Genomic DNA, 23,212 nt, shown 5'->3' on the forward strand with positions numbered 1-23,212 from the left:
AGTCAGTGCATCCAGAGATTTTGGGCAGAGTGTCTGGCGTGATTTGAGGGCAGGCTTGCTGCTGGAATCTTTGGGCATGCCGGCCTGGTGACCAGGTCACCATATGGGCTGGCCTGGCATCTGGGTTCATGTGATAGGGCCTGAAGACTGGATCAATAAGGGCTGGGCTGGAGACACAGTCTACACGGGTGGTCTTGGGGCCTCAGTCCATGGCATTCAGCCTGGCACTGGTGAATGCTGAGATGGACCTGGACCCTGGGTCTGCTGGAGTAGGCCTGGACTCTGGATCCTCTAGAGCCTGGTACCATGGGGGCTGGCTGGGTATCAAGGCCAGCATGGAGCCTAGGTCCACGGTGCTGGTCGAAACTTAATATTGCTGGTGCTGGCATGGTGTCTGGAGCCACTGGGACTGGTCTGGATCCTGGGGCCATGGGGACCAGCCTGGAGCCTCGGTCTGTTGGTGCCAGCCTAGAAGCTGGTGTGCAAGTGCTGGTTTAGAGGCTAGGTCCACAAAAGCTGGCCTGTATCCTACAGCCTCAGGGGCAGGCCCGGGACCTGTGTAGACAGGAACGGTCCTGCACCCTGGGTCTGTGTTGGCTGGTCCAGTGGGAGTTTTCTGGGACAGACCTGGACCCTGGGTCTGCTGGAGAATGGAGCATCAGAGGCCATCCTGGAGCGTGGGGCCTTGGGGACTCAGCCTGGCACTGGGCAGGTTTGGAGCCTGTCTCTGCACGTGCCTGCCTGGTGTTTGTGTCCAAGGGTGCCAACCTGGTCATGGGGCAGGTCTGAAACCTGGGGCCACAGGGACAGACTTAGTGCTGCATAGGCCTGTATCCTCAGTCACAGGGCCTGGCCTGGTGCTTGGGTGGGCTTGAAGCCTAGAGTTGTAAGAACCACTTCGGTACTGGGGTCGGTATATATCCTGAAGCCACTGAGGCAGACCTGGACCCTGGGGTTTGTAGGATCCTGCCTGGTGCCAAGACAGGCTTGGAGGCTTAGTCTGAATGTACCAGCCTGGAGCCTGGGACCTGACAGGTCTGACAGGGGCTGACCTAAATGCTGAGACCACAAGTGCTGACCTGATACTGGGCTGCCCTGAAGCCTAGGGCTGGCCCGAAGCCTGGGGCCATGGGGACCATCCTCAGCTTAGGGCAGTTCAGAACCTGGGGCCACTGATGTTGGCCTGTCTTGGGACAACCGAGAGACACAATTTGCTGTGTAGGCCTGGAGCCTGGGACTGCGGCTTTCAACCTAGCACTGGGGTGGGCCTGGAGTCTCAGTCCTTGGTTATCAGCCTGGAGTCGGGGCCTGTGACGACCTTCTTGGTGCTGGTTTTACTGGAGTAGGTTGTGTTTTGGGTTCCCAGGCAAAGTATAGTGCTCACCTCTCCCTCCCATCACCACATGGAAAGTATTTCTCTCCATGGTTTACTGCCTGGGGTTGGGGAAGGGGTAACTTGAGTAGTATAAAACTGTCCTTCCTACTCTCTTCAATGTGTTTTTGTTGTTGTTGTTGTTTTTCTTTTTTTCTTATTTCTGTGCTATACCTAGGTGCTGTAATCTCTCATCTGGTTTCATTAGCTCTTATAAAGGTATTTTTTTGTGTGTAGATAGTCATTCAAATTGATGTTTCTGTGCAGGTATGAGCCCTAGAGAGTCCTGTTCTGCCATCTTGCTGACATCTATCCCTATGAACATTGTTACACATTTCTTTTAGGGCACATACCTGAAAGTGGAGTTACTTGGTTATGGAATATGGCATATTTCAGAAACTAGGACCAAAAATAAAATATTATAATAAAATATGTTCCTTTCACCTTTATTTTCTTATTGCTTATGAAATAACATGAGTTTTGGGAGCTCTGGCTAGGAACCAAGATAAAGACCAAATATATATTTCTTATTCTATAATAGTATCACACATATGTTCAATTTAGGAGATATGCTGGTTTTCCAAAGTAGATGCACTAATGTATACTCCCACCTTCAGTATATGAGAGTTCTAGTTAAAGTTGTATTGCTAGTCTTTTTCATTTTAGACATCCTAGTGCATGTATAATACCTAAATTTAATTTGCATTTTTCCATTGACATGTCATCATTTTGTTTGGTCATTTGCATATCCACTTTTATGTAGCGCCTGGTTTTATCTTTTTTTAAATATTTAATTGGTTTGTTTTCTTAATGATTTATACGAGTTCTTTAGATATTTTGGAGTGAGCTCTTTGTCAGGTTGGAAATAGCTGCCTTTATTATTTGGCTTCCTTTTACTTTGTTAATAGTGTCTTTGATGGATACAATTTCCTCATTTTAATTAGTCTCTTCCATTATGATAATATTTTCTCTTTCTTTTCCCCCCTTTTCATGTTTTCTGCCTACTTTTATTTGGTATTTTCTTACTATATGTTATATCTGTGATCTTTTAAGTTCTTTTTGAAACTGGGAGGTGGAAAATAAACATAAAGATGTGATATTTTAAAGCTCACAGGAAGTATTCCATTCTTCAGATGAGTAGAAGGATAGATTCATGCATAGTTCTTGGTAAGTTTTCCGAGTAGGGTGACCACAAATAGTTAAAATGACTGTCCTGTGTATGTGTAGCTCTTTGTAGTATGTAGATGAGCATGGTCCTGAAAGGATTACCTTACCTATTTCTTGTCTATCTGCTATTCTTGCAAGCAAGTCAAGTTGATGAAAGTGGTTCATGTTCTGCAGTAATGGCAAGGATAATTCCCATAATCTCTCAAGGGAAAATATTCTGGGCCAAGTTTGTCTTTGGAATTTTTGCTTTCTATATGTCATCAATCTTTTTCCATTTTTCTTTTAGAAGCTAGTGCCATAGTGGAACATCCCATCCTGATCTGTTCAGCTTGTTCTATGCTTCTTTTCTGGCACTCAACTCCTTCCTCCCCTTTAACCTTCCCTTCCCACTAACTCTGCCACCAGTACCAAACTGTAAGATCCAAAGACCCATAAAATAGTAATAAGTATAAGCACTGTTTGATTCAGTTGTGTCACATCACTACTGAAAATTTTTTTAAATTAATTTCTACACTTTCGATTTTCTCCAGCATTCATTTCCTTCTGTCATATTATTAACTCCCTATGGCTTTCCAGTGTTAAAAGGGCAAATTAGAGGAAGGTTCATTTTTTGGCCTCTGCTTGCCTAGAATTCGTTATAAGTACATGGAGTTCTACATAGTTTTCCTTTTTGTTCTTGTTGTTTTGTCCTATTTTTATGTGTTCGTTCTTCCTTAGTTGACCATAGGACATATACATATGGTGCTCTGGGACCAAATACATTTAGAAATTGATCCACTGCTGGAAATAGGAACCAAGGAAGGCTGTAATTGGTATTTAATGTAAGTTTTAATTGAAGATTAACATCACTGTCACTTAAAAGCAGACCCAGTGGCTTAGGGGAAATAGAGCAGTGATTATGTCCTCTCACTTTTCATGCAGAAAAGAAATAATAGCTGCAGATACCCCTACTACAAAGCTATTACTTCCTCCAGTTGATTGATAAATGATTAGCTTGAATGATTAAATGACTGGCTTTATCACTTACACTTATGTTCCTTCCCTCACAGTAATGTTCACATATAACATTCTGTATGTATGTATGTGTGTGTATCAAATTAAATTTCCCATAAAATTTTATTTAATTTTCACAAAAAAACTGTATTTATATATGACCAGTTTTCAGTGTTGTTATTAAATGTCTTCAAAGACAGGAACATACAGTAGACAGAATATTGGAGAGTATTTTTCCAAAGAATTCTTTTTCCTTCCTATGGAAAAGATTTCATTTGTCTATTTTCAGCATTTATTTTAAAAATCTTAGTTGAGTTTATATTTGATAATATAATTGAGACTTTTTTCATCACTACCTAAATATCCATGTTTAGTTTAGCCCCAATTCTCGTGATACAGCCAAATGGACTGTTTGCTGTTATTTTGCTAAATGTTTTTGATAAGTACAAATATGAATATATGGATTTATGTCATCAGATAAAATCTATAATTGAAATTAAGTCCATCTGGTATTCAAAGTACTGCTACTAGCATTCTACCTCCACCAGTTTATTTATAGTCACTTTATTTTAGGTAGCATTTCAAAGAAGAGATCTTTTTCATTTTTGGGTTATTTACATTCTGAGATACATCCAAATGCTTTTCTGTTTACAATAAATACCCATATACCCAAATAAAAATTTTCCATTAAAAGGTAAGGTGTTTTCCCTTTTTTATTTAATTTATTTGAAATGGAAGAAACTGGAGGTACATGAAAACCACAGTTTCCAGAGAATTTTCCATGGCAAACATTATGTCAGCTTTAAATAAGGAAAGCTGTGGTTTCCTTCATACCTCCCGATATTGGGAAGACTTTTTCATGCAGGTGTAAAAACTGTTTGTTCATTGAGATTACTTAGTAGCCTTTTAAGCTTCAAAATAAATTTATTTAAGATGCATCAGTGTATTTTTATTCCCTCTATAAATCTCCATTTTCTATCTCACCTATGAAGCCTATCACATTCTGCCTTGTATTAGTTATTTGTGCATTTGTCTTAGCCTTTTAAATTAGAGCAACATTGTGAGCTTCAAAAGTTGATCTGTGTGTCCTCGTGTGTAAGACAGTGTCTTCACATAATAATAAGAGTTCAGTAAATATAAAGAGGGAAGAAGTTAAGTGAGGAAGGAAGATGGGCAAGAGAGAAATGAGGAGGGAAAGAGTCTGTTCTACTCATTCTTGTGAGTTTCTGCACTAACTCAGTGCAGTAAGCAAGGTGCAAATATTATCTCAGTGCAGCAGAGACCCAAAACACTGCCAAGGGAATAAACCTGAGCCCATCTGCTTCACCAGCTTTCTTTTTTAATGCTTATATTTCATTTATTTTCAAAAACACATGAAGGGAGCTTTACGCAATTTATAGTGTAAAAAACATCTGGAGTTGGGTCATGAAATGTGAAAGTTATCTCAGAGTTGAAAACTTGTTGAGAATACTAGACCGAATTCAGAAAACAGATTTTGAGTTCTAGCTTGTTCCTAATTGGCTAGGTAATCTTGAAATCAAGCCTAGAAGGTTAGTCTAATTGATTGATAAAATCTTTGGTCCATTTCCCCTTTAGATCTTGTTGAAATTTGAATTTTAAAAGTTAAATGTAGGATTTTCTAAGAATAAAATTCTTAAGAATAAAATTAAAGATTTAAAATGAAAATTAGGAATAAAATTAAAAGCTAAAAATATTAAATTTGACTTTCTCTTAGAAAGAATAAAAATCCTTAAATAATTGCTATGGTTTAGTAAATTGGTATGTCAAAGACTCTTTAAAACAAACATTTCAAATACAAGTGTAATATTTGTATTGGTCTTTTAAGAATGGAAAACTAAATTTAGTATTTATGAAACATATAACTAATGTGTATGTTAATTAGTTTTTCATTTGCACAGTTTTTTCCCGTTAGAACATTTTTTCTACTCCCGTAATTGCAAGCAACTGAGATTTGCAAATTACTAACATGTCATCAAGACGAAATACAAATTAGTTAAAAATAGCTGGCAGCTAAATATAAGGAATAGTGAAGGACCAGATATATACTAAGGAGATATATGTCTCTCCTACAATACGTTCTGATGTTTAGGAATGCCTTGATTAAATAATTTTTAATTCAATGAAAGCCTCAATTCTAATTATTATGATTTCTTATAGTGTTATAATACCAGTATTCTAATTAGTACTTGAACATAACTTGTGCCTTTTCCTTTGAGGCTGACAATTCAGATACACTTCTAGGAAGTAATTGGTAATATGCTCATTATCAGTTGTGAACTCACCCTCTGCAAAGATTCTTGTTTAGCAAAAGTTAGAGGTTTAAATTTCTAGGAGTTTTTGCATTTCAACTAGTGTTGCCTTCTCCCTAGCTTTGTGACTTTTGTCAGGTTACTTACCACCTCTGACTCTTGTTGCTTCTCATTTCTGTAATAAAGAGATCTTCCAGATCAAAAGTCCTGATGTTGCATTTTAGTCCCTCTTCAAAGTTGTTATGGCATCACATAAAAATGACAAAGCTCATCCTCCCAGTGTTTACATTTATTTTGCCCCAAAACTTCACTGTGTCAAGCACTCACTATGTCTGCATTGTAATTTTTGAATATATTTTGTTAAGTATTCTTAACTCTAACATTTTTCATATTTCAATATAACAAGTAGTTCATTCTCTAAGATGTTTGGCTATGGTATTGGGTAGGCAACTTTATCAAAATTTCATTTATAAAAATTAGAAGCACTGAGTACATTTTCAAATGTATATACACCATAAAATTACGGTACGAAGTAGATACAGCACATACTTCAAAGACATTTTTGTTAAAAAATTCAACTCAGAAGTATGAAAGTTTGACTCATGAAAATTTTAAATTTCTCACCCAGAAAATTTTCCAAAAAAAGATTTTAAAAAATACTAACATTGCAAATACGTGTGAAAGGACACAGCTAATTTTCTAAATCTATGAAGATTACTTATGATGAACAAACCAGCAGAAAAAGAACAAAGCAAGATTTATGGACAGATGTTTATAGAAAGGGACGTACAAGTGGTTTAGTAACATAATGAATAAAAAATAACATTTTAATGACTTACTGTTTTTAGTTCAGGATTACAAAGAACAAAAAGTCTGCTAACATTCTGCATGGGAAAACTGCCTAGAAAAACATACTTTAATATATTGCTAATGGAAGTCAAATTTGGTAAATCTCACTTGTATGTGGAATCTAAAAATGTCAAACTCATAGAAATAGAGAGTAGAATGGTCGTTACCAGAGGCTGGGGGCAGGAGTAGTACAAACTGGAAAAGGGAGAATCGGTCAACAGATAGAAAGTTACAGTTAGAAAGAAGGACCAAGTTCTGGTGCTCTGTAGCACAGCAAGGTGACTACAGTTAACAGTATATTTCAAAATAGCCAAAAGAGAGGATTTAAAATGTTCCCATCACAAAGAAATGATTAATGTTTAAAGTGGTAGATATGCTAATTACTCTGATTTGATGATTCTACAATGTATGCATGTGTCAATATCACTTTGTACTCTATAAGTATCTAAAATTATTGTCAAAATAAAACAGAAAACACATCTTAGAGTTTTATAACAATATTTATATATTTATAACATTTTATCAGCTGATAGCATTAACTGTTATTCAGAAACACAAATTGCATATAATTATAGAACCTAAAGCTGTAGTATACATAATTCTACATAACTACTCATTTTATATACCTACATACCCTGTAGACCCAAACTTTTATGTTCTCCTTTGACTCACTGCTGCTACATATGGCTGCAGAGCTCCAATTTGACAACTACAATGTGAGTGACTCTCCGGGGATTATGCAACACGGTGGCCCTTTTCGTATCAGTCTCATTTTGTATAAACTTGATATTCTTCCACAAATAAGTGCTCCACAAAGATTGCAACATAAAAACACAGTTATAGAAGAAGACATTAGAAAAAAAATAATTAAAAAAATCTTCATTCATGAGATTCGTACATAATTATAGAATTGTAAATCTTTTTCTAGAGCCTTTCAGAAAAAAATGAAATTCACTGAAATCAGATTACTAAATCAGGGTTAGTCTGGGATATCTTCCAGGGCAGAGAAACAGCTTTGCTAAATAAAATTAATGATAAAATGATTCTTAACAAAATAGCATTTACCCCGGAGTCCACACTAGACATGCAAGTATTACCACTGCTCTTCTAAAACTTGTTATAACTAAGATGGGAAGATATAGCTAACTCTGGAAAGAAATACCCAGTTCAGCAAGATTTTAGCAAGTTGTCAAAACAGGGATTTGGAAACAGCAGTAGATGTGTTTTTCAACAATTGTTTGAATACATTTTAATCAAAATCTGGTTAGGATTCCCAGAATTTCTTATGTCTGTTTTATATCTGTTCATATATTGGGAATTACCTTTGAAGTGGATTTTTAGAAACTATAAGAGGTAAACATGCTGAAAGAAGCAGTAAAAGGTAAAAAGCTGCTCCTGGAATATCTTCTTTTTTCCTGTAACCTGAAGGGCAGTTTCCTGGGGAATATATTTCTCAGGATTAGTCATTTTTGTTGTCATTGTTTTTACATACCAACCTTCTGTAATTAATCCTGAGGATTAAAATATACTGCTTCTTCATTGAATACCAAATTGTTTCTACCAAGCCAGAATCTCAAATTGTGTTACCAATCTGGAAGCACACTTACTGCTATAATCTGTTGCTTTAATTTGGCAACAGAAGTCTGTCATGGTAGTATTTTTATTTTAAATTTTTAAACATCGCGGGCCTACTACACAGTTTTTTCTTTCTTCCTGATTTTTTAGTTCTGCCCCACCAAGGATTCTACTTGCATGTAATTTAGAGCAGGCATCACGCTTTTTCTGTAAAGGACCTGAAATGAATGCCTTTGTAAGACACACAGCTTCTGTCACAACTACTTCGCTTTACCATTGTTTCATGAGTGCAGACATAGGCAGTATATAAATGAATGACTTTGGCTTTGTTCCATAAAACTTTGTTAAATAAAAGAAAGTTCCAGCGGCAGGCTGGAACAGCCCCCATGGGCCAGTTTGCCAATTCCTGGTTTTGAAAATCAAATACTTCTACAAGAATTTTTTTATAAAAATGGCAGTACTCTATTATTCCTTTCCTGCTTCAATTGCAGTTAGTTCGCATAGAGTTTACCCCTACAGTAAGATGTTTATGTACTGTATTAGCTTTTTTATTTTAAGCACTAGCTATTAACTTTATGTTGTGGTAGGTAAGAATTTAGATCTCTTTTCTCCTTCAGGCTCTAAGTCATATATCCCCTCCATCCTCCTCATATACTTATCTCCTGATATCCCCCGTTCATCCTCCTTATATACTTGAATCAGATTAGATGAACATTTATTGATTATGTTATTGTGACTGTGAGTCATGTACTGAGTTATTACTACTTTTCTGCATAATATTTCTGTTTCCTACAGTTTGTGATAGGTTTATTTTGTTAGTTTTCTGTCTTATCTGTAGTGTAACACCAAACTCTCCATCTGCTATTGATATGTCCTCTCCAGATATTCAGCACACCAAGTATCCCAAACCTAAGTCTCCTGTCACCATCATCCTGGGAAGTTCCTTCTGCCTGAGTCTTCTGTTTCTTGTCTCCTATGCCATTCTTATTATTTGTATCCTTCCTCATTTTAGGGGAGCCAGTAGCTTCTTGGACAGAAATGTACAAGGGATGTAAATTTTTTTGAATAAACTGCATGTGTGGAAGTATTTTTCTTCTTCCCTAGGTTGGAAATTCTTTTCCTTCATAATTTTAGAAGCATTAGCTGCTCTATAGTTTGACTTCCAGAATTAAAGTCTGAAACCATTGTGATCTGTGCGTCTTTTCTTTTTAGTTTATTATTTGGTGACTTGTTTTATTATCTGAAATCTTGTAGGTCCCAATATACTAATGTGACTATTTTCATATATTGTTTTCAGTCTTCTTAGCCTGAAAAATCATGTTTTTTATTGGGGTTTCTATATTCTAGCTTTTAATACTCAAGCAAGCATGTTTGACCTATGCCTTCAGCAGCTCAGCTTGTCACTAAGTGACTCAGGATACTAGCAATAACCTTCCTTCCTAAATTATCTTTTTTCTATCTTTCCTCTATTGTATCAGGAAACTCAGCAGCAGGTTGAAGAAACAGGTTCACTTTGCGCTGTACTTAAATGAATGGTCCATGAGTAGACGACATTTCTTGGAAAAGGTTGAACAGAAGCTGTGTCTAATAGTCAGAATAGATGCGTATCAGTTTCCTAAGGCTGCCATAACAAAGTATCACAAATTGAGTGGTTTAAAACTATGTAAATTGGCCGGGCGCGGTGACTCACACCTGTAATCCCAGCACTTTGGGAGGCCGAGGCAGGTGGATCACAAGGTCAGGAGTTCGACACCAGCCTGGCCAACGTGGTGAAACCCCATCTCTACTAAAAATACAAAAATCAGCTGAGCGTGGTGGCGGGTGCCTGTAGTCCCAGCTACTCGGGAGGCTGAGACAGGAGAATCGCTTGAACCCGGGAGGCGGAGGTTGCAGTAAGCCAAGATCACGCTACTGCAACTCCAGCCTGGGTGACAGAGTGAGACTCCCAACAACAACAACAAAAAAGTAAATTTATTTTCTCACAGTTGAGGAGGGTGAAAGCTTGAAATTAAGGTGTCAGTGAGGCCACACTTTCTCTGGAAGCTCCAGAGGGGAAACTTTCCTGTGTCTTTCAGCTACTGGTGGCTGATGCCAGGATAACTCCAATCTTTGCCCTTAGTGTTCACGTAGTCTTTACTGTGTCTCTCTGTGCCCCTATATCAAAATATTCTTCTCCTTATAAGGAAACCAGTATTACTGGGCTTAAGACCACCCTGATCCACTGTGATTCCACATAATTTAATCTGCAAAGACTTTGTTTCCAAATAAGTTCACATTCTGAGTTTCCAGGTGGATGTGAATTTTGAGGGGACGCGATTCAACCTAGTACACAAGGTAATTAAATAGCAGATGGTCCTGGCACAGGATTTGCACCAGGTGTAATTTAAATAAATTATTCTTTGAGTGACATTACTCAGATAAATCCTACAAACAGAATAGCTTGCATACTGCCATCATCTTGTTTTTATTTTGGTATTCGTACATTTATAATACTGGGTTGGAAATGTCTTATATTTGACTGTTCACAATGAAGGGTAAATTTAGGATAAAGACATTTGAAACTGGTTGTTTTACTTTCACACACTAGTGAAATTTATTCACTTGCTTTATTAAATGTGTATTGGGTGCCTACTATTATTACCAGTCACTATTCTAGGCACTGAATCTACAGCAATGAGGCAAACAAAGTCTCTGCTTTGCAGATATGAAAACATCTACACTGCCATGCAGTGGTAAGTGATGTGAAGTAAATAGTGATGGGAAGTGTTGTGCTAGTTGAGATGACATTTAAGCAGAGACCTGAATACAGTGAGATGATCAGCCGTGTATATATTTGGGAGTAGAGTATTCCAGGTAAAGAAGAGATTGCAATGTTATGGGCTAAGCATCAGAAAGCAATAAAGCTTAAAGAAGAACAGATATGGAAATAGCATGATTTGATTACATTTTTAAAAATCACCGTGGCTGTTGTGTGGAAAATTGACTGTTGAGAGAGCAAGTTGCAAAGGAGAGTGACCAGGCATAAGTTTAATTATGTTGGTCCAGGTGAGAGGTGTTGGTGATTTAGTCAAAGGTAGTAAGAATAGAAATGGTGAGAAGCGACTGGTTCTGGATATATTTTACATTTGGAACCACGGGGTGTATTGTGAGTTTTGAGGGAAAGACAAATAGTGGGAAAGAATCCTTAGAGTTTTAGGCCTGAGCAACCAGAACAATGGAAATTACATACAATAAAATGGAAAAGCTACAGGAGAAGCAGATTTGTGAGGAAAAATCAAAGAATTCTGTTTTGACAATGTCAAATAGTTGTCAAGTTAGGTGGTTTGATGTATCAGCTTAGAGCTCCGATTGGAGCTGGAGGTCGAAATTTAGATGTTGTCAGCCTTCATACGGCATTTCAAGTCATTAGCCGGCATTATGATTTTTCCAAATTTATAAATATATTCAATATTGTATATAATGTTCCCATTCAGTCTAGGCCCTGAGAACGTGTCAGTGATAGTAGACATTTAAAATAGAAATATAGAGCGTTAGATAATTTCTAGGTCTCTGTTAAATGGGACTTCAAGTATTACAGTAGTCTCACCCAGTTTAGCACTAATATGTTATTTGATTCTTTGATATTAATTTAGTCTTCTTAATTAGATTGTTTAAGCTCTTTGATAGTAAAAACTATGTTCTTTTTTTAATGTTACACATGGTGCTTATCACAATTCTGAGAATATTAAGTATCGTATCCAAAGAATATTTATTAATGATTAAGTGATAATTTTAGTTGTTCAAAGGCAGTAATATTTTTGTCAGGATGATCTTTGTCTTTAGCATGGATTGATTATACACATATCTTATCTAAGGAGAATATTAACTAGTTCTATTCTCCAACTCTAATTTTAAAGACTATGATAGATTTTATTTTATTCACTTTCAATAGTGTCATTTTTATTTCATTCCCATACATTTATTATATTTTTAAATTTGCAGCCAGATTCTACTGCAACTGAAAGAGCAATTGCCAGACTAGCAGTACATCCTCTTCTGAAGAAAAAGATAGATGTGCTAAAAGGTATGAATTAAATGACTTTTAAGCCATGTACTTAATGTATTTGTAGACTTTGGATAATGGCTATTCACTTATTTTAACTCTTGAGGTTCTATTATAAATATAAGTTTCTTTCAAATATTTACCAGTGTGGAAGGTGTCTGAAAATACAGAAAGTGTGATCTCTGAAGAAAAACCAAATCTGTATTGTTTAATAAATTCTAGTATGTGAACGTATAATACGTAATATATATCTTTTTATATATAATATATACAAGATAAAGTTGAATAGTTTTTTTTAAATATTGACATAACTCATTAGTTTTGGTTTTGCCACTTAGGAACATAATTTTATATATGTTTATTATAAAGTATATTTATAAAATGAAATGTTTTTGTCACATGATACTGAATTTTATGTCTGAAAGCACAGTTTATAATAATGCATTATTATATAAATTAAAGTTGCCATTTCCTTTTATTTGTATTCTGTGATGTTTTTACTGTTCTTCATAACTCCAAGACATGAAGAAAACATTTTCTTTTCATTTTCACAATTTAAAATGAATACGTCTGAGCATATCTTATGTTTGGTTTTTAAGAAGTCAAAAGATTTCTTTGTGAATTCAGACCGAGTATATGTATTTAATATCAATTCCAACTGCCCTCTTAAATCTTTTCAAATACTTTTTTAAAATACTGTCCTAAAACAGTCATGTTTTATATGTTTCAGTGCTAAAATGAGTGATGCACTGTTTCTCTTGCAGCTGCTGTACAAGCCTTTAAAGAAGCAAGACAAAATGTTGCTGAAGTTGAGTCATCAAAGAATGCTTCAGAGGACAATCATTCTGAGAATACTTTGTATTCAAATGATAATGGAAGTAATTTACAGTGTGAAGGAACTGTCATCAGTGAGCAAAAAGTCAAAGAAACCAAAATATTGGCGAAGAAACCAATACATAATTCAAAGGAAAAAATAGCCAACATGGAACATGGACCTAAAGCAGTGACTATTGCAAATTCTCCATCAAAGCCTTCAGAAAAGGATTCTGTAGTTTCCCTTGAGTCCCAGAAGACACCTGCTGACCCAAAACTGAAAACTCTAAGTCAAACCAAAAAAAACAAAGGATCTGATAGCTCACTCTCTGGTAACAGTGATGGCGGAGAAGAATTATGTGAAGAAGAGAAGGAATATTTTGATGATAGCACAGAAGAAAGGTTTTACAAGCAGTCTTCCATGTCTGAAGATAGTGATAGCGGTGACGACTTCTTCATTGGGAAAGTCAGACGGACACGAAAGAAGGAAAGTAGTTGTCATTCTTCAGTTAAGGAACAAAAACCACTCGAAAAAGTGTTTCTTGAAGATACAGGTGAAACTCATGGGGATACAAGAAATGACAAAACCAAGCCAAGTGCAGAAACCAGAAAGTTAGAATCAGTGTTTTTCCACTCTTTATCTGAATCTAAAAGCTCTAGAAGGTAAGATTCTTTTTCTATTCTGAAATAATCATTAGTTTTTTTTAAAAAAGCTATAAATGTCTACTTGTCCATACATGAAGAGACTATAATTCTAGTTTGTACAACCCATCCTGTTTTTAGACATGGCCCTCTCCAAGGTTGTAGTGGGATATTAGGTACAGATACACATATGGCAATGCCACATTTGCCTAGTTTCATCAGAAAATGAGATGTTATAGCCAAATAATATGCCAGCTAATTTAAATTTTATTCCTTCACTTATCAAAGTTTTGAAACTTTGAAATCTTTTTTGATGAAAAACTTTTGAAAATGTTTCATGTATCTTTCTAAACAGAACTTTCTGAAAAGAATATGGTGTTTTTTCTTGATGATCCAGGACCATTATTGTAAACATCAGTCATTTTACTGTCTAGTACCATTTCAGTATATAAGGCTGCTTGCCCTTAAACTGAGTTTCTCCAGACTGCTTTTTATTTGATGATGTTGCTGTCTCCATCTCTGTTGCTCACCACTTTTCATAGCTGTTCTGTTATAAAACAGTAAGTTTAACTTTATTTGTAATTCCAATTTGATAAAGGATATCTTCACATTTTAGAGTGAAGGTTATGGTTAGCTAATTTCTTCAGTAACAGCTATAAACTGTTTTTGCATATATTTACAAGTCAGGGATAGTCTTTAATGAAATAGAAAAATGTGATGTAAAAATTTTTCAAAAATGTCACAGTATGGCAAAGACATAAAAACGTGTGGAGTGTTGAAATAATTAAAATATTTACTTATATTTTCCAAACTTGCCTCAAAAAGCTGCACTTTTTTCCTCATTTGAAAATGGCACACCACTATCCCTTTACCCCAAAATATAAATCTTTTTTTTTTTTTTTTTTTTTGAGACGGAGTCTCACTCTATCACCCAGGCTGGAGTGCAGTGGTGTGATCTTGGCTCACTGTAACCTCTGCCTCTCAGGTTCAAGCAATTCTCCTGCCTCAGCCTCCTGAGTAGCTGGGATTATAGGCGCATGCCACCACGCCTAGCTAATTTTTGTTTTTTTGTTTGTTTGGTTTTTTTTCTAGTAGAGACGGGTTTCACCATATTGGCCCGGTTAGTGTCGAACTCCTGACCTTGTGATCCACCTGCCACGGCCTCCCAAAGTGCTGGGATTACAGGCGTGAGCCACCGTGCCCCGCCAAAATGTAAATCTTAATTTTTGTTATATGAGAGTCATTCTTCCTGTGAGAAGACTTTAGAAATTCTTTATCTAGATAATCCCGAAGTGTAAAGGCAAGGTAACCAAGACAAGATATTTCCCATTACAAACAAAATTCTCTTTAAAGGTGGTGAGGGAAATAGGTCCTCATGTGTCTGTAGTAACACTGGATTCTAACAAACCTTTGTTTGATATAGCTACAACCTGGGACTTTCATAATTATTTTATTGTTTGCTGGTGTGACTAAGGAGTATAGTGGCCCTTTGAATTAGTTTTATCATCAATTTTGTTATGTTATTTTCTTAAGATCAGAGGATTTATCTTTAAAAAGTCATAATGGTGTTTTTCTTCTTTTAGAAATTTCAAAGAACAGGCTCCAAAAACAAGATCCCTAGGTATGTATTCACAGTTGCCTGACCTTCATATGCAGTTAAGCTATGTTTTACCAGAGTAAAAGAATGAGAAATTGTTGTTGCTTAATATAGCCTGAATGAATTATGTACCCACAGAAATGTTAACAGAGCATCTTATAATTATCAATATAATTTTTTGTTGTTGGTTTTCTTTTTTTCTGTGTCCTGCCAGAGGGAAAGATATAGACAAAATTTATCAGGAAATATTATGTCTATTTAACTTATCTCGAATTAAACCAACACTTTTTTTAAGTAAATTATGTAAGTTATATCTTAATTATTAGTGATCCTAAACACTAACGCCATGCCGTTAAACATTGAATAACAAGTATATTACTTTCTTGGGCAAGAGTATAATCAGAATATTTTCAGATTAATTCGTAACAAATCTAAGTTTCATGTATTTGGGTAGAGTGACTTCTTACACAATCCTAGACTTTCACTAACTTAACATAGCAAAAATTCATTTCTCATTTACATCACAGTCCACTGTGATGAATTAGCAGAGAGGCTGTGTTCCACATAGTCATTCAAGGATCAGGCTTCTTCCATCTTTTGGCGTTTTCCTCCTCCAGGTTCCAAATATTCTCCATTTGCCAATAGAAGGGAATGGAGTACATGGAGAATTTTGCAGGTGTTTGTGAGCAAGGCCTGAAAGTAGCAGAAACCAGTTCTGCTCACATATCATTAGCCAGAATTCAGTCACATGACCCCATCTAGCCACAGGGGAGCTAAGAAATGCAGTCTTACTATATATCTAGGAGAAAAGAGGAAGTGGAATTTCGTGAACACATAACTTTTTCTGCCAGTGACCAGACTTTCTATCACCAGATGGCCATTTCACTTTTCCTCCTACACAGAGCACACTTAGCTCCTTCCCAAGTCAGCCAACCCAAAGTCACATCCAGTCACTGCATCTAGCTCAAAGTCCAGGATCACTGGTCATGGAGTATTTTCCATCAAATCTCATGGATGAGATTCTTCAAAGTCTGGTGACCTTTGTACCAAAAAGAAATTCATACCATGATATACCATGTATCGAGTAGCAGAACAGGGACAAAGCAATGACAATAAAAACTCTTGATTGCTTAAGGAAAAAATGGAAGGCACACAACAGGTCTACTGTCTGAAATTCTGCTGAGCAAAGATTATGAAGGCTCTGAGAGGAACTTCTTTATCCATTGTTCTTCATGGTCCGTGTCTAGGGAGGGTCTTTGTTTCATGGCCACATCTGAGGTGGGTATTTAACATGATCTCTTTGGAGTTTGCCCCAAGTCACTGGTACAAATATAAAATGATGAAGATTGTACAAAGTTCAGCAGAGGTTTTTTCCATCCCAGGCTTGTGATTTCTTTCACTATACACCTCCTCAAAAACTCAGTGGATTTCTGACCTCTGTTTCCTTCAGTCCATCTGTGGGCTAGTTACCGTACTGAAAATTCTTTCTTTGAGCTAGTTCTCAAACTTGTCTTATTTGTTTGTGTTTTGTTTTGTTTTTCCCACTTCCCACTCTCATTCAGCATCTACTGCATTGAAAATTAATCAGATTTGGATGGGAATGCCATACATTTAGTCTTATCTCTGCTCTAGGGCTGAGTTGCTGTGGGCCTTTTATTGCTTAAAACTTTTCTTAGACTTACAGGTTACTGTTTGGGAGTCAAAGGCTTTTCTAAACCTTAAGTTCCCAAATATCTAGATTCTTTTGTTCTCTCTGTTCTCTTTTGTGTAGTGCATTGTCAAGGACAGCCAGTAATACACTGATCTTTTTATTCTTTCCAGCCAGTTACCTTTGTACAGCAAACTCCATAGGCTTGTGACCTGCTTGCCAAGTTATCACTGACAACAGTTTTACCTGTTTCTTTGGCACATAGGTTGCTTACTTCTCATTCTCAGTTATCTGTTTCCTTGCTACCCACCACCGAACTGCTAAGCCAATGCCAAATTTTTATGTTATTGTAATGGTACTTCAGAGTACCAATTTTAGTATTATTCATAGTAGACTACCTGCTAAATCTCAGTGGTTTGTCATCTATCAGTCTGTCTGCTTCTAGGAATTTTATTCTGTCTTGTGCCTCTTGCCTCCTCTGTATCCTAGGAGTTCTCTTCATTCATCAGCGATAGAAAAGTAATGGAAGATTGAATGTGAGGTTTTTATGGTCCAGGCCTTTTACTCACATTTTATTGGCCATAACTCAATTAGCCATATGACCTCACCTAACTGCGGCAGGAATGGAAACTATATTCTGATTGTATGCCTAAAAGGAAGATAATACAGGATTTGGCAGAAACATGTCAGTATGCCCCATTTATACCATATATTCACAAACACAGGATAACTGTAAATATAAGACATACCTACATTTTCACAATGAGACTATCCAAATAAAGGGTTTTTTGTGCTTAGCTTGTATGCTTAAAATATTTACCAGTTTATTTACATATACAACTCTATGTAATATATAAAATAATACATTCATTTAGAAATACTGCCTTATTCAAATCTCAGTTTTTATGAAACAGGTTTTTGTTTTGTTTTGTTTTATTTTTATTATTATTACACTTTAAGTTTTAGAGTACATGTGCACAACGTGCAGATTTGTTACATATGTATACATGTGCCATGTTGGTGTGCTGCACCCATTAACTCGTCATTTACCATTAGGTATATCTCCTAATGCTATCCCTCCCCCTTCCCCCCACCCCACAACAGTCCCCGGTGTGTGATGTTCCCCTTCCTGTGTCCATGTGTTCTCATTGTTCAATTCCCACCTATGAGTGAGGACATGCGGTGTTTGGTTTTTTGTCCTTGCGATAGTTTGCTGAGAATGATGGTTTCCAGTTTCATCCATGTCCCTACAAAGGGCATGAACTCATCAGTTTTTATGTCTGCATAGTATTCCATGGTGTATATGTGCCACATTTTCTTAATCCAGTCTATCATTGTTGGACATTTGGGTTGGTTCCAAGTCTTTGCTATTGTGAATAATGCCGCAATAAACACACGTGTGCATGTGTCTTTATAGTAGCATGATTTATAATCCTTTGGGTATATACCCAATAATAGGATGGCTGGGTCAAATGGTATTTCTAGTTCTAGATCCCTGAGGAATCACCACACTGACTTCCACAATGGTTGAACTAGTTTACAGTCCCACCAACAGTGTAAAAGTGTTCCTATTTCTCCACATCCTCTACAGTTTTTTTTTTAAACTTTTCATCTCTACAGCCACTCTTTGAATATTGTAACAGACTTCTAGAGCACATGTGATTTGTATAAGATAAGGGTTGTTTTGATTTCTGTCTAGATAATGTTTTGTAAATATTATCCCAAACAGTGCACTGGTTTATATAACATTTTTACATTTGTTTTCTTAAAGAGGTCTTTAAAAGGCTTCTGACAGGCCGAGCACGGTGGCTCATGCCTGTAATCCCAGCACTTTGGGAGGCTGAGGCGGGTGGATCGTCTGAGGTCAGGAGTTCGAGATCAGCCTGACCAATATGTCTCTACTAAAAATACATAAATTAGCCAGGCGTAGTGGCACACGCCTGTAATCCCAGCTACTTAGGAGGCTGAGGCAGGAGAATTGCTTGAACCTGGGAGGCGGAGGTTGCAGTGAGCCAAAATCACACCACTGCACTCCATCCTGGGCAACAGAGCAAGACTCTGTCTTAAAAAAAAGAAGTCTTTTGACAATGATTCCTAACTTGCAATGGAGAAATTACATAGTCATAGGACTGATTAATAAGTCTATATTAAGTTTTTTTGTCTCTCTTTTTCTTTCTGATTCTGTCTCCTAAGTTCTGTAAGCAACTAAAATGTGCATTGATGCATATCTTTTCATACTAGTGTATCTTCGCCAAATAAGACTTGGTTCAAAATCATGTAAAATGTTAAGATACTATATGGACTAGAATACAAGTTGCCACCTTCATATCTGGAGATTAACATTACAACTAAAAAAGAACTTTGTCTTATATTCTTGAGTAGACTTAGTACTATTTGCCTTGTAATAACCACTTTTGGTTCAATAACACACGGGAGTGGAATCAACTTATAGCCTTTAAAAATGAGTAAGCACTATCAGTATTGTCAGACTCAGTGGAGTGTCTTAGCTAAGATGTGAATTTTCTGGCTACATCTGCTTCATGTACACAGATATCATAAGCTAATGATGTTCCTTTGAAAATACATGATGCCCTTCTTTTTTGCCTTCCATGCTAGTACAACAGAGTGATTCCTTTCTTTATGTTATTATAAATAAGACAGCACAGCATAAATTAAGAGGCACTCAATAAACATCTACTTATAAGTGTTAGAAAGCATGTGTGTCAAAATCGACTACTTGTATATAAATTTTCAACTTCAAACTATTCCCTGTTAGACTTCAGTTTTAAATTGTGAAATATTCCATTTAAGAAAACAAAACTTCTTTTTTTAACATTGGTTTGAAAAAGATGAACTTTACTTCTCCTATATGCTCTTTAAGTATATAGTTATTATTATTTTTGCTTTCTCTTCCTAGATTTTCCACAGAATGAGCCTCAGATCAAGAATCAGTTTAATAAGAAGCTATCAGGAAGACTTGAAAATACAAAACAGCAATTGCAGCTGCCTCTTCATCCTTCATGGGAAGCAAGCAGAAGGCGAAAAGAACAGCAATCTAATATTGCTGTGTTTCAGGGGAAAAAAATTACGTTTGATGATTGATTAGTGCCTCTTTCTGCAAACTTTTCCATCTAAAAAAAAAAAATGTTTTTTTTAAGACAGGATCTCATTCTGTTGCCCAGACTAGAGTACAATATTGCAATCACAGCTCACTGCAGCCTCAAACTCCTGGGCTCAAGTGATCCTCCCACCTCTGCCTCCCAAAGGGCTGGGACTGCAGGTGCATGCACTACCATGCCCAGCTTTCTCACCCCAGGCCCTGCAGCTATTACTTAAACTCATATTTGAATAAGTCTCTTGGGGAGAATTATAGAATGTTTGTTTTTGTATTTTTTTTTAAAGTAAATTCAACTTACGCTTATATAAGCCTTTCACAAATCCAATATGTACTTAAATTGATTTTTAATAATATCCCTCAGACTGTTTCCCTTATGAAGTAATTTGGGGATTTTAGTGATCTCATATTTTCTCTTTAGTGCTTATCATGAAATGTACTTCACTGGCTCAGCTCTGTTGTTTCCTTAAACATAAATGTCAATATATATTTAAAATAATAATGGAAACATAGGAAATCAGCTATTTAAACCAGATCACCCTTCTTAAAAATCATTCTTGCTAGCAAACTAAAATAGTAACTTATTATGGATGTACAGATAAATATTAATTTTATTATAGTTTTAAGTACTTGTGATCATGTACTTTTTGATTCTAAAATAGTTGTCTAGGACAATTTTGGGATTCTTAATTATATTTTAGTTAAGAAAATTGTTTAAATATAGCAATACAACCAATAATTCGTTTTATGTTTCACTGCATATAAATATTTCCATTAAATCAAGAATGTATATTATCTAGTTTTTACTAATTTTAAAAATTTTGAGGAATCATAGATTCTAATTTTTAAGAACAAATTCTGAAGGTGGTAAGATTAAAAGAATATTTCCACTAAGCAAAGAAGTTGTAAGATGACTCACTGAGGAAAGGACTGCTTTATACATCACAGTACTGCTATTTAAAAGGAAAACAGAAATTTTTAAATCCCTTCAAATGTTATACTTTTGCTATGCTGGGAAAAATTTTGAAGTTCTTGGTAAACTGAATAATGCTAATCCATGTTTCCTGCACATTAGTTCCTTTAATGGCAGGGAAGGCCATCTGGTTAACCTGTATTCACAAACTCTCAAGAGTTTCTACTTATTTCAGGAGCTTAAGAATTTAGATAACTCAGCCGGGCGTGGTGACTCATGCCTATAATCCCAGCACTTTGGGAGGCTGAGGCGGGTAGATCGCTAGAGGCAAGGAGTTCAAAACCAGCCTGGGCAACATGGTGAAACCCTGTCTCTACTAAAAATACAAAAAATTATCCAGGCGTGGTGGCCGGCATCTGTAATTCCAGCTACTTGGAAGGCTGAGGCATGAGAATTGCTTGAACCTGGGAGGTGGAGGTTGCAGTGAGCCAAGATTGCACCACTGCACTCCAGCCTGGGTGACAGAGTATGATTGTCTCAAAAAAAAAAAAAAAAAATTGATAAATAGAATAATGGAATTCAAGAGATTATGCAGAGAGAAAATTATTTTTGCTGTGTCAGATGCATACATTGTTTTTGTACTTCTTTCTTTTAAATTTTATTTTGATATAATTTCAGACTGACAAAAAAGTAAAAGGAAAATGTCTCTGTACCTACCCAGAGTTTGCCAGACTGTGAAGTTGGGGTCACTATCCTCCACACTGCTGAGTCTGTCCAAGACTTTTTACCTCAACTGGAAGGAGTTATGGTCCAAGTAAAAAGTTAAGGGGGAAGAGTTTTAAATTTGTTAGCTGTTAGCTATTAGATTTTGTTACAAGTACTGTTGGACTTTTTCTGGCATGCAGTGAAGTTACTTAGAATCAGATGGTCATTTTGAGGTTTGTGCTTTGTTAGAATGGGTCTACAAGAGCCATTAGTCTAGGGCATTGATTCTCGACTTGGAGTGATTTTCCCCCCAGGGAACATTTGGCAACATCATCTGGAGATATTTTGCATAGTCAAGAGTTGGGGGTGGGAGGGGGCTACATCTAGCAGATAACAGGCCTGGGATGCTGCTAAGCTGTCTGTAATATATACACACACACAAAAAGAATTTTATAGCCCAAAATGTTAACAGTGCTAAGGTTGAGAAACCCTGGTCTAGGGTTCATCTGACTCCACTACGAGGCATTACCATTTTAGGAACTCTACCTGATACTGTGACTATCAGGAAATCTTTCTACAATGGCTGGTCAGAACACAAACTATACCTGGGCTTGTGGAAGGCATAGTTCCACTTACTCCTTTCTAGTGTTTAGTTTTTTTCCTGGTCTTAGTTATATTCTTTATACACCTCATGCAGGTTGATCTTCCACTAAAGACTTGAAAGAACCCTTCTACAGAGCTTTGGAGCACTTTTTCTGTGTATTTCCTTCCTCTAGTATTTTGCCTCACAAATTCTAATCACATTGACTTTTCTGAACTCTGAAGTCTGTCTCTAATTTCAGTAAGGCCACTGAGCTCTTTTGGGGTTCTTCTGTCTGCACTATGGTTTGGAAACTTCAGGCAGTGAGCTGGTATACTTGTAGCACTCAAACTCATTTGTTTTTCTTCTGTCAGTTATGGTTATCCTTTGCCACCTGTTCTCCATTGTCTGAAAACTGTTGTTTGGTGTACTTTGTGCAATTTCCTAGTTGTTTAATATAGAAGGGCAAATCCAGTCCATGGATTTTAAATTAAGTCCTTCATTATTTTAGTGCTCAAATTCTACTTAATTTGGCCAGTGGGAGCCTCCACAAGCTGTCTCCTATGTCCTTTTAACATGTAAGTTCTTTAATAGTGAGAAAATTGATTACCATTATCGAGGATATATTTACATATTTGAAAGTTCAACCCTAGAATACATACACAAGCTAGTTTCAGAATTGCTAAGTGATAGCTCTGCAAAACAGAAGCCTACTAGCCAGAGTTCAATATTTGTTTAGAGCTCTTTAAAAGTTACCTGGGGTAATAACAGCTAAAATGGCAGGGTAAGAACATCCAAAAAATGTTTCTCTCTATGAAAGCAATAAGAAAACTGTCCAAACTATCAGAATCAACCTTTCAGAACTCTAGAATTAACCAAAGGCTTGCAGCAATCCAAGAAGTATTTACTAAAGAAAAAATATCTGAATCTT

At 36.4% G+C, this 23,212-nt stretch overlaps 1 protein-coding gene across 4 annotated transcripts in view; it reads left to right on the forward strand.

Annotated features, from left to right (window-relative positions):
• SRFBP1 (serum response factor binding protein 1) overlaps positions 1–23,212 on the forward strand; it is a 110,890-nt gene that overhangs the window by 41,192 nt on the left and 46,486 nt on the right. For 2 of the 4 annotated variants that reach the window (XM_063811472.1, XM_009449552.5), the window contains 4 exons: positions 12,208–12,289; positions 13,033–13,744; positions 15,307–15,344; positions 19,886–20,982. In XM_063811472.1, coding sequence (XP_063667542.1) covers positions 12,208–12,289; positions 13,033–13,744; positions 15,307–15,344; positions 19,886–20,070 — 1,017 coding nt within the window. In that variant the 3' untranslated portion in view covers positions 20,071–20,982. Of the gene's footprint in view, positions 1–12,207; positions 12,290–13,032; positions 13,745–15,306; positions 15,345–19,885; positions 20,983–23,212 lie in introns of those variants that run through there. The other 2 variants (XR_010157317.1, XM_016953677.4) reach the window with 1 other exon arrangement.

Source organism: Pan troglodytes, chromosome 4 (assembly GCF_028858775.2).
Source record: "Pan troglodytes isolate AG18354 chromosome 4, NHGRI_mPanTro3-v2.0_pri, whole genome shotgun sequence".
Taxonomy (NCBI): domain Eukaryota; kingdom Metazoa; phylum Chordata; class Mammalia; order Primates; family Hominidae; genus Pan; species Pan troglodytes.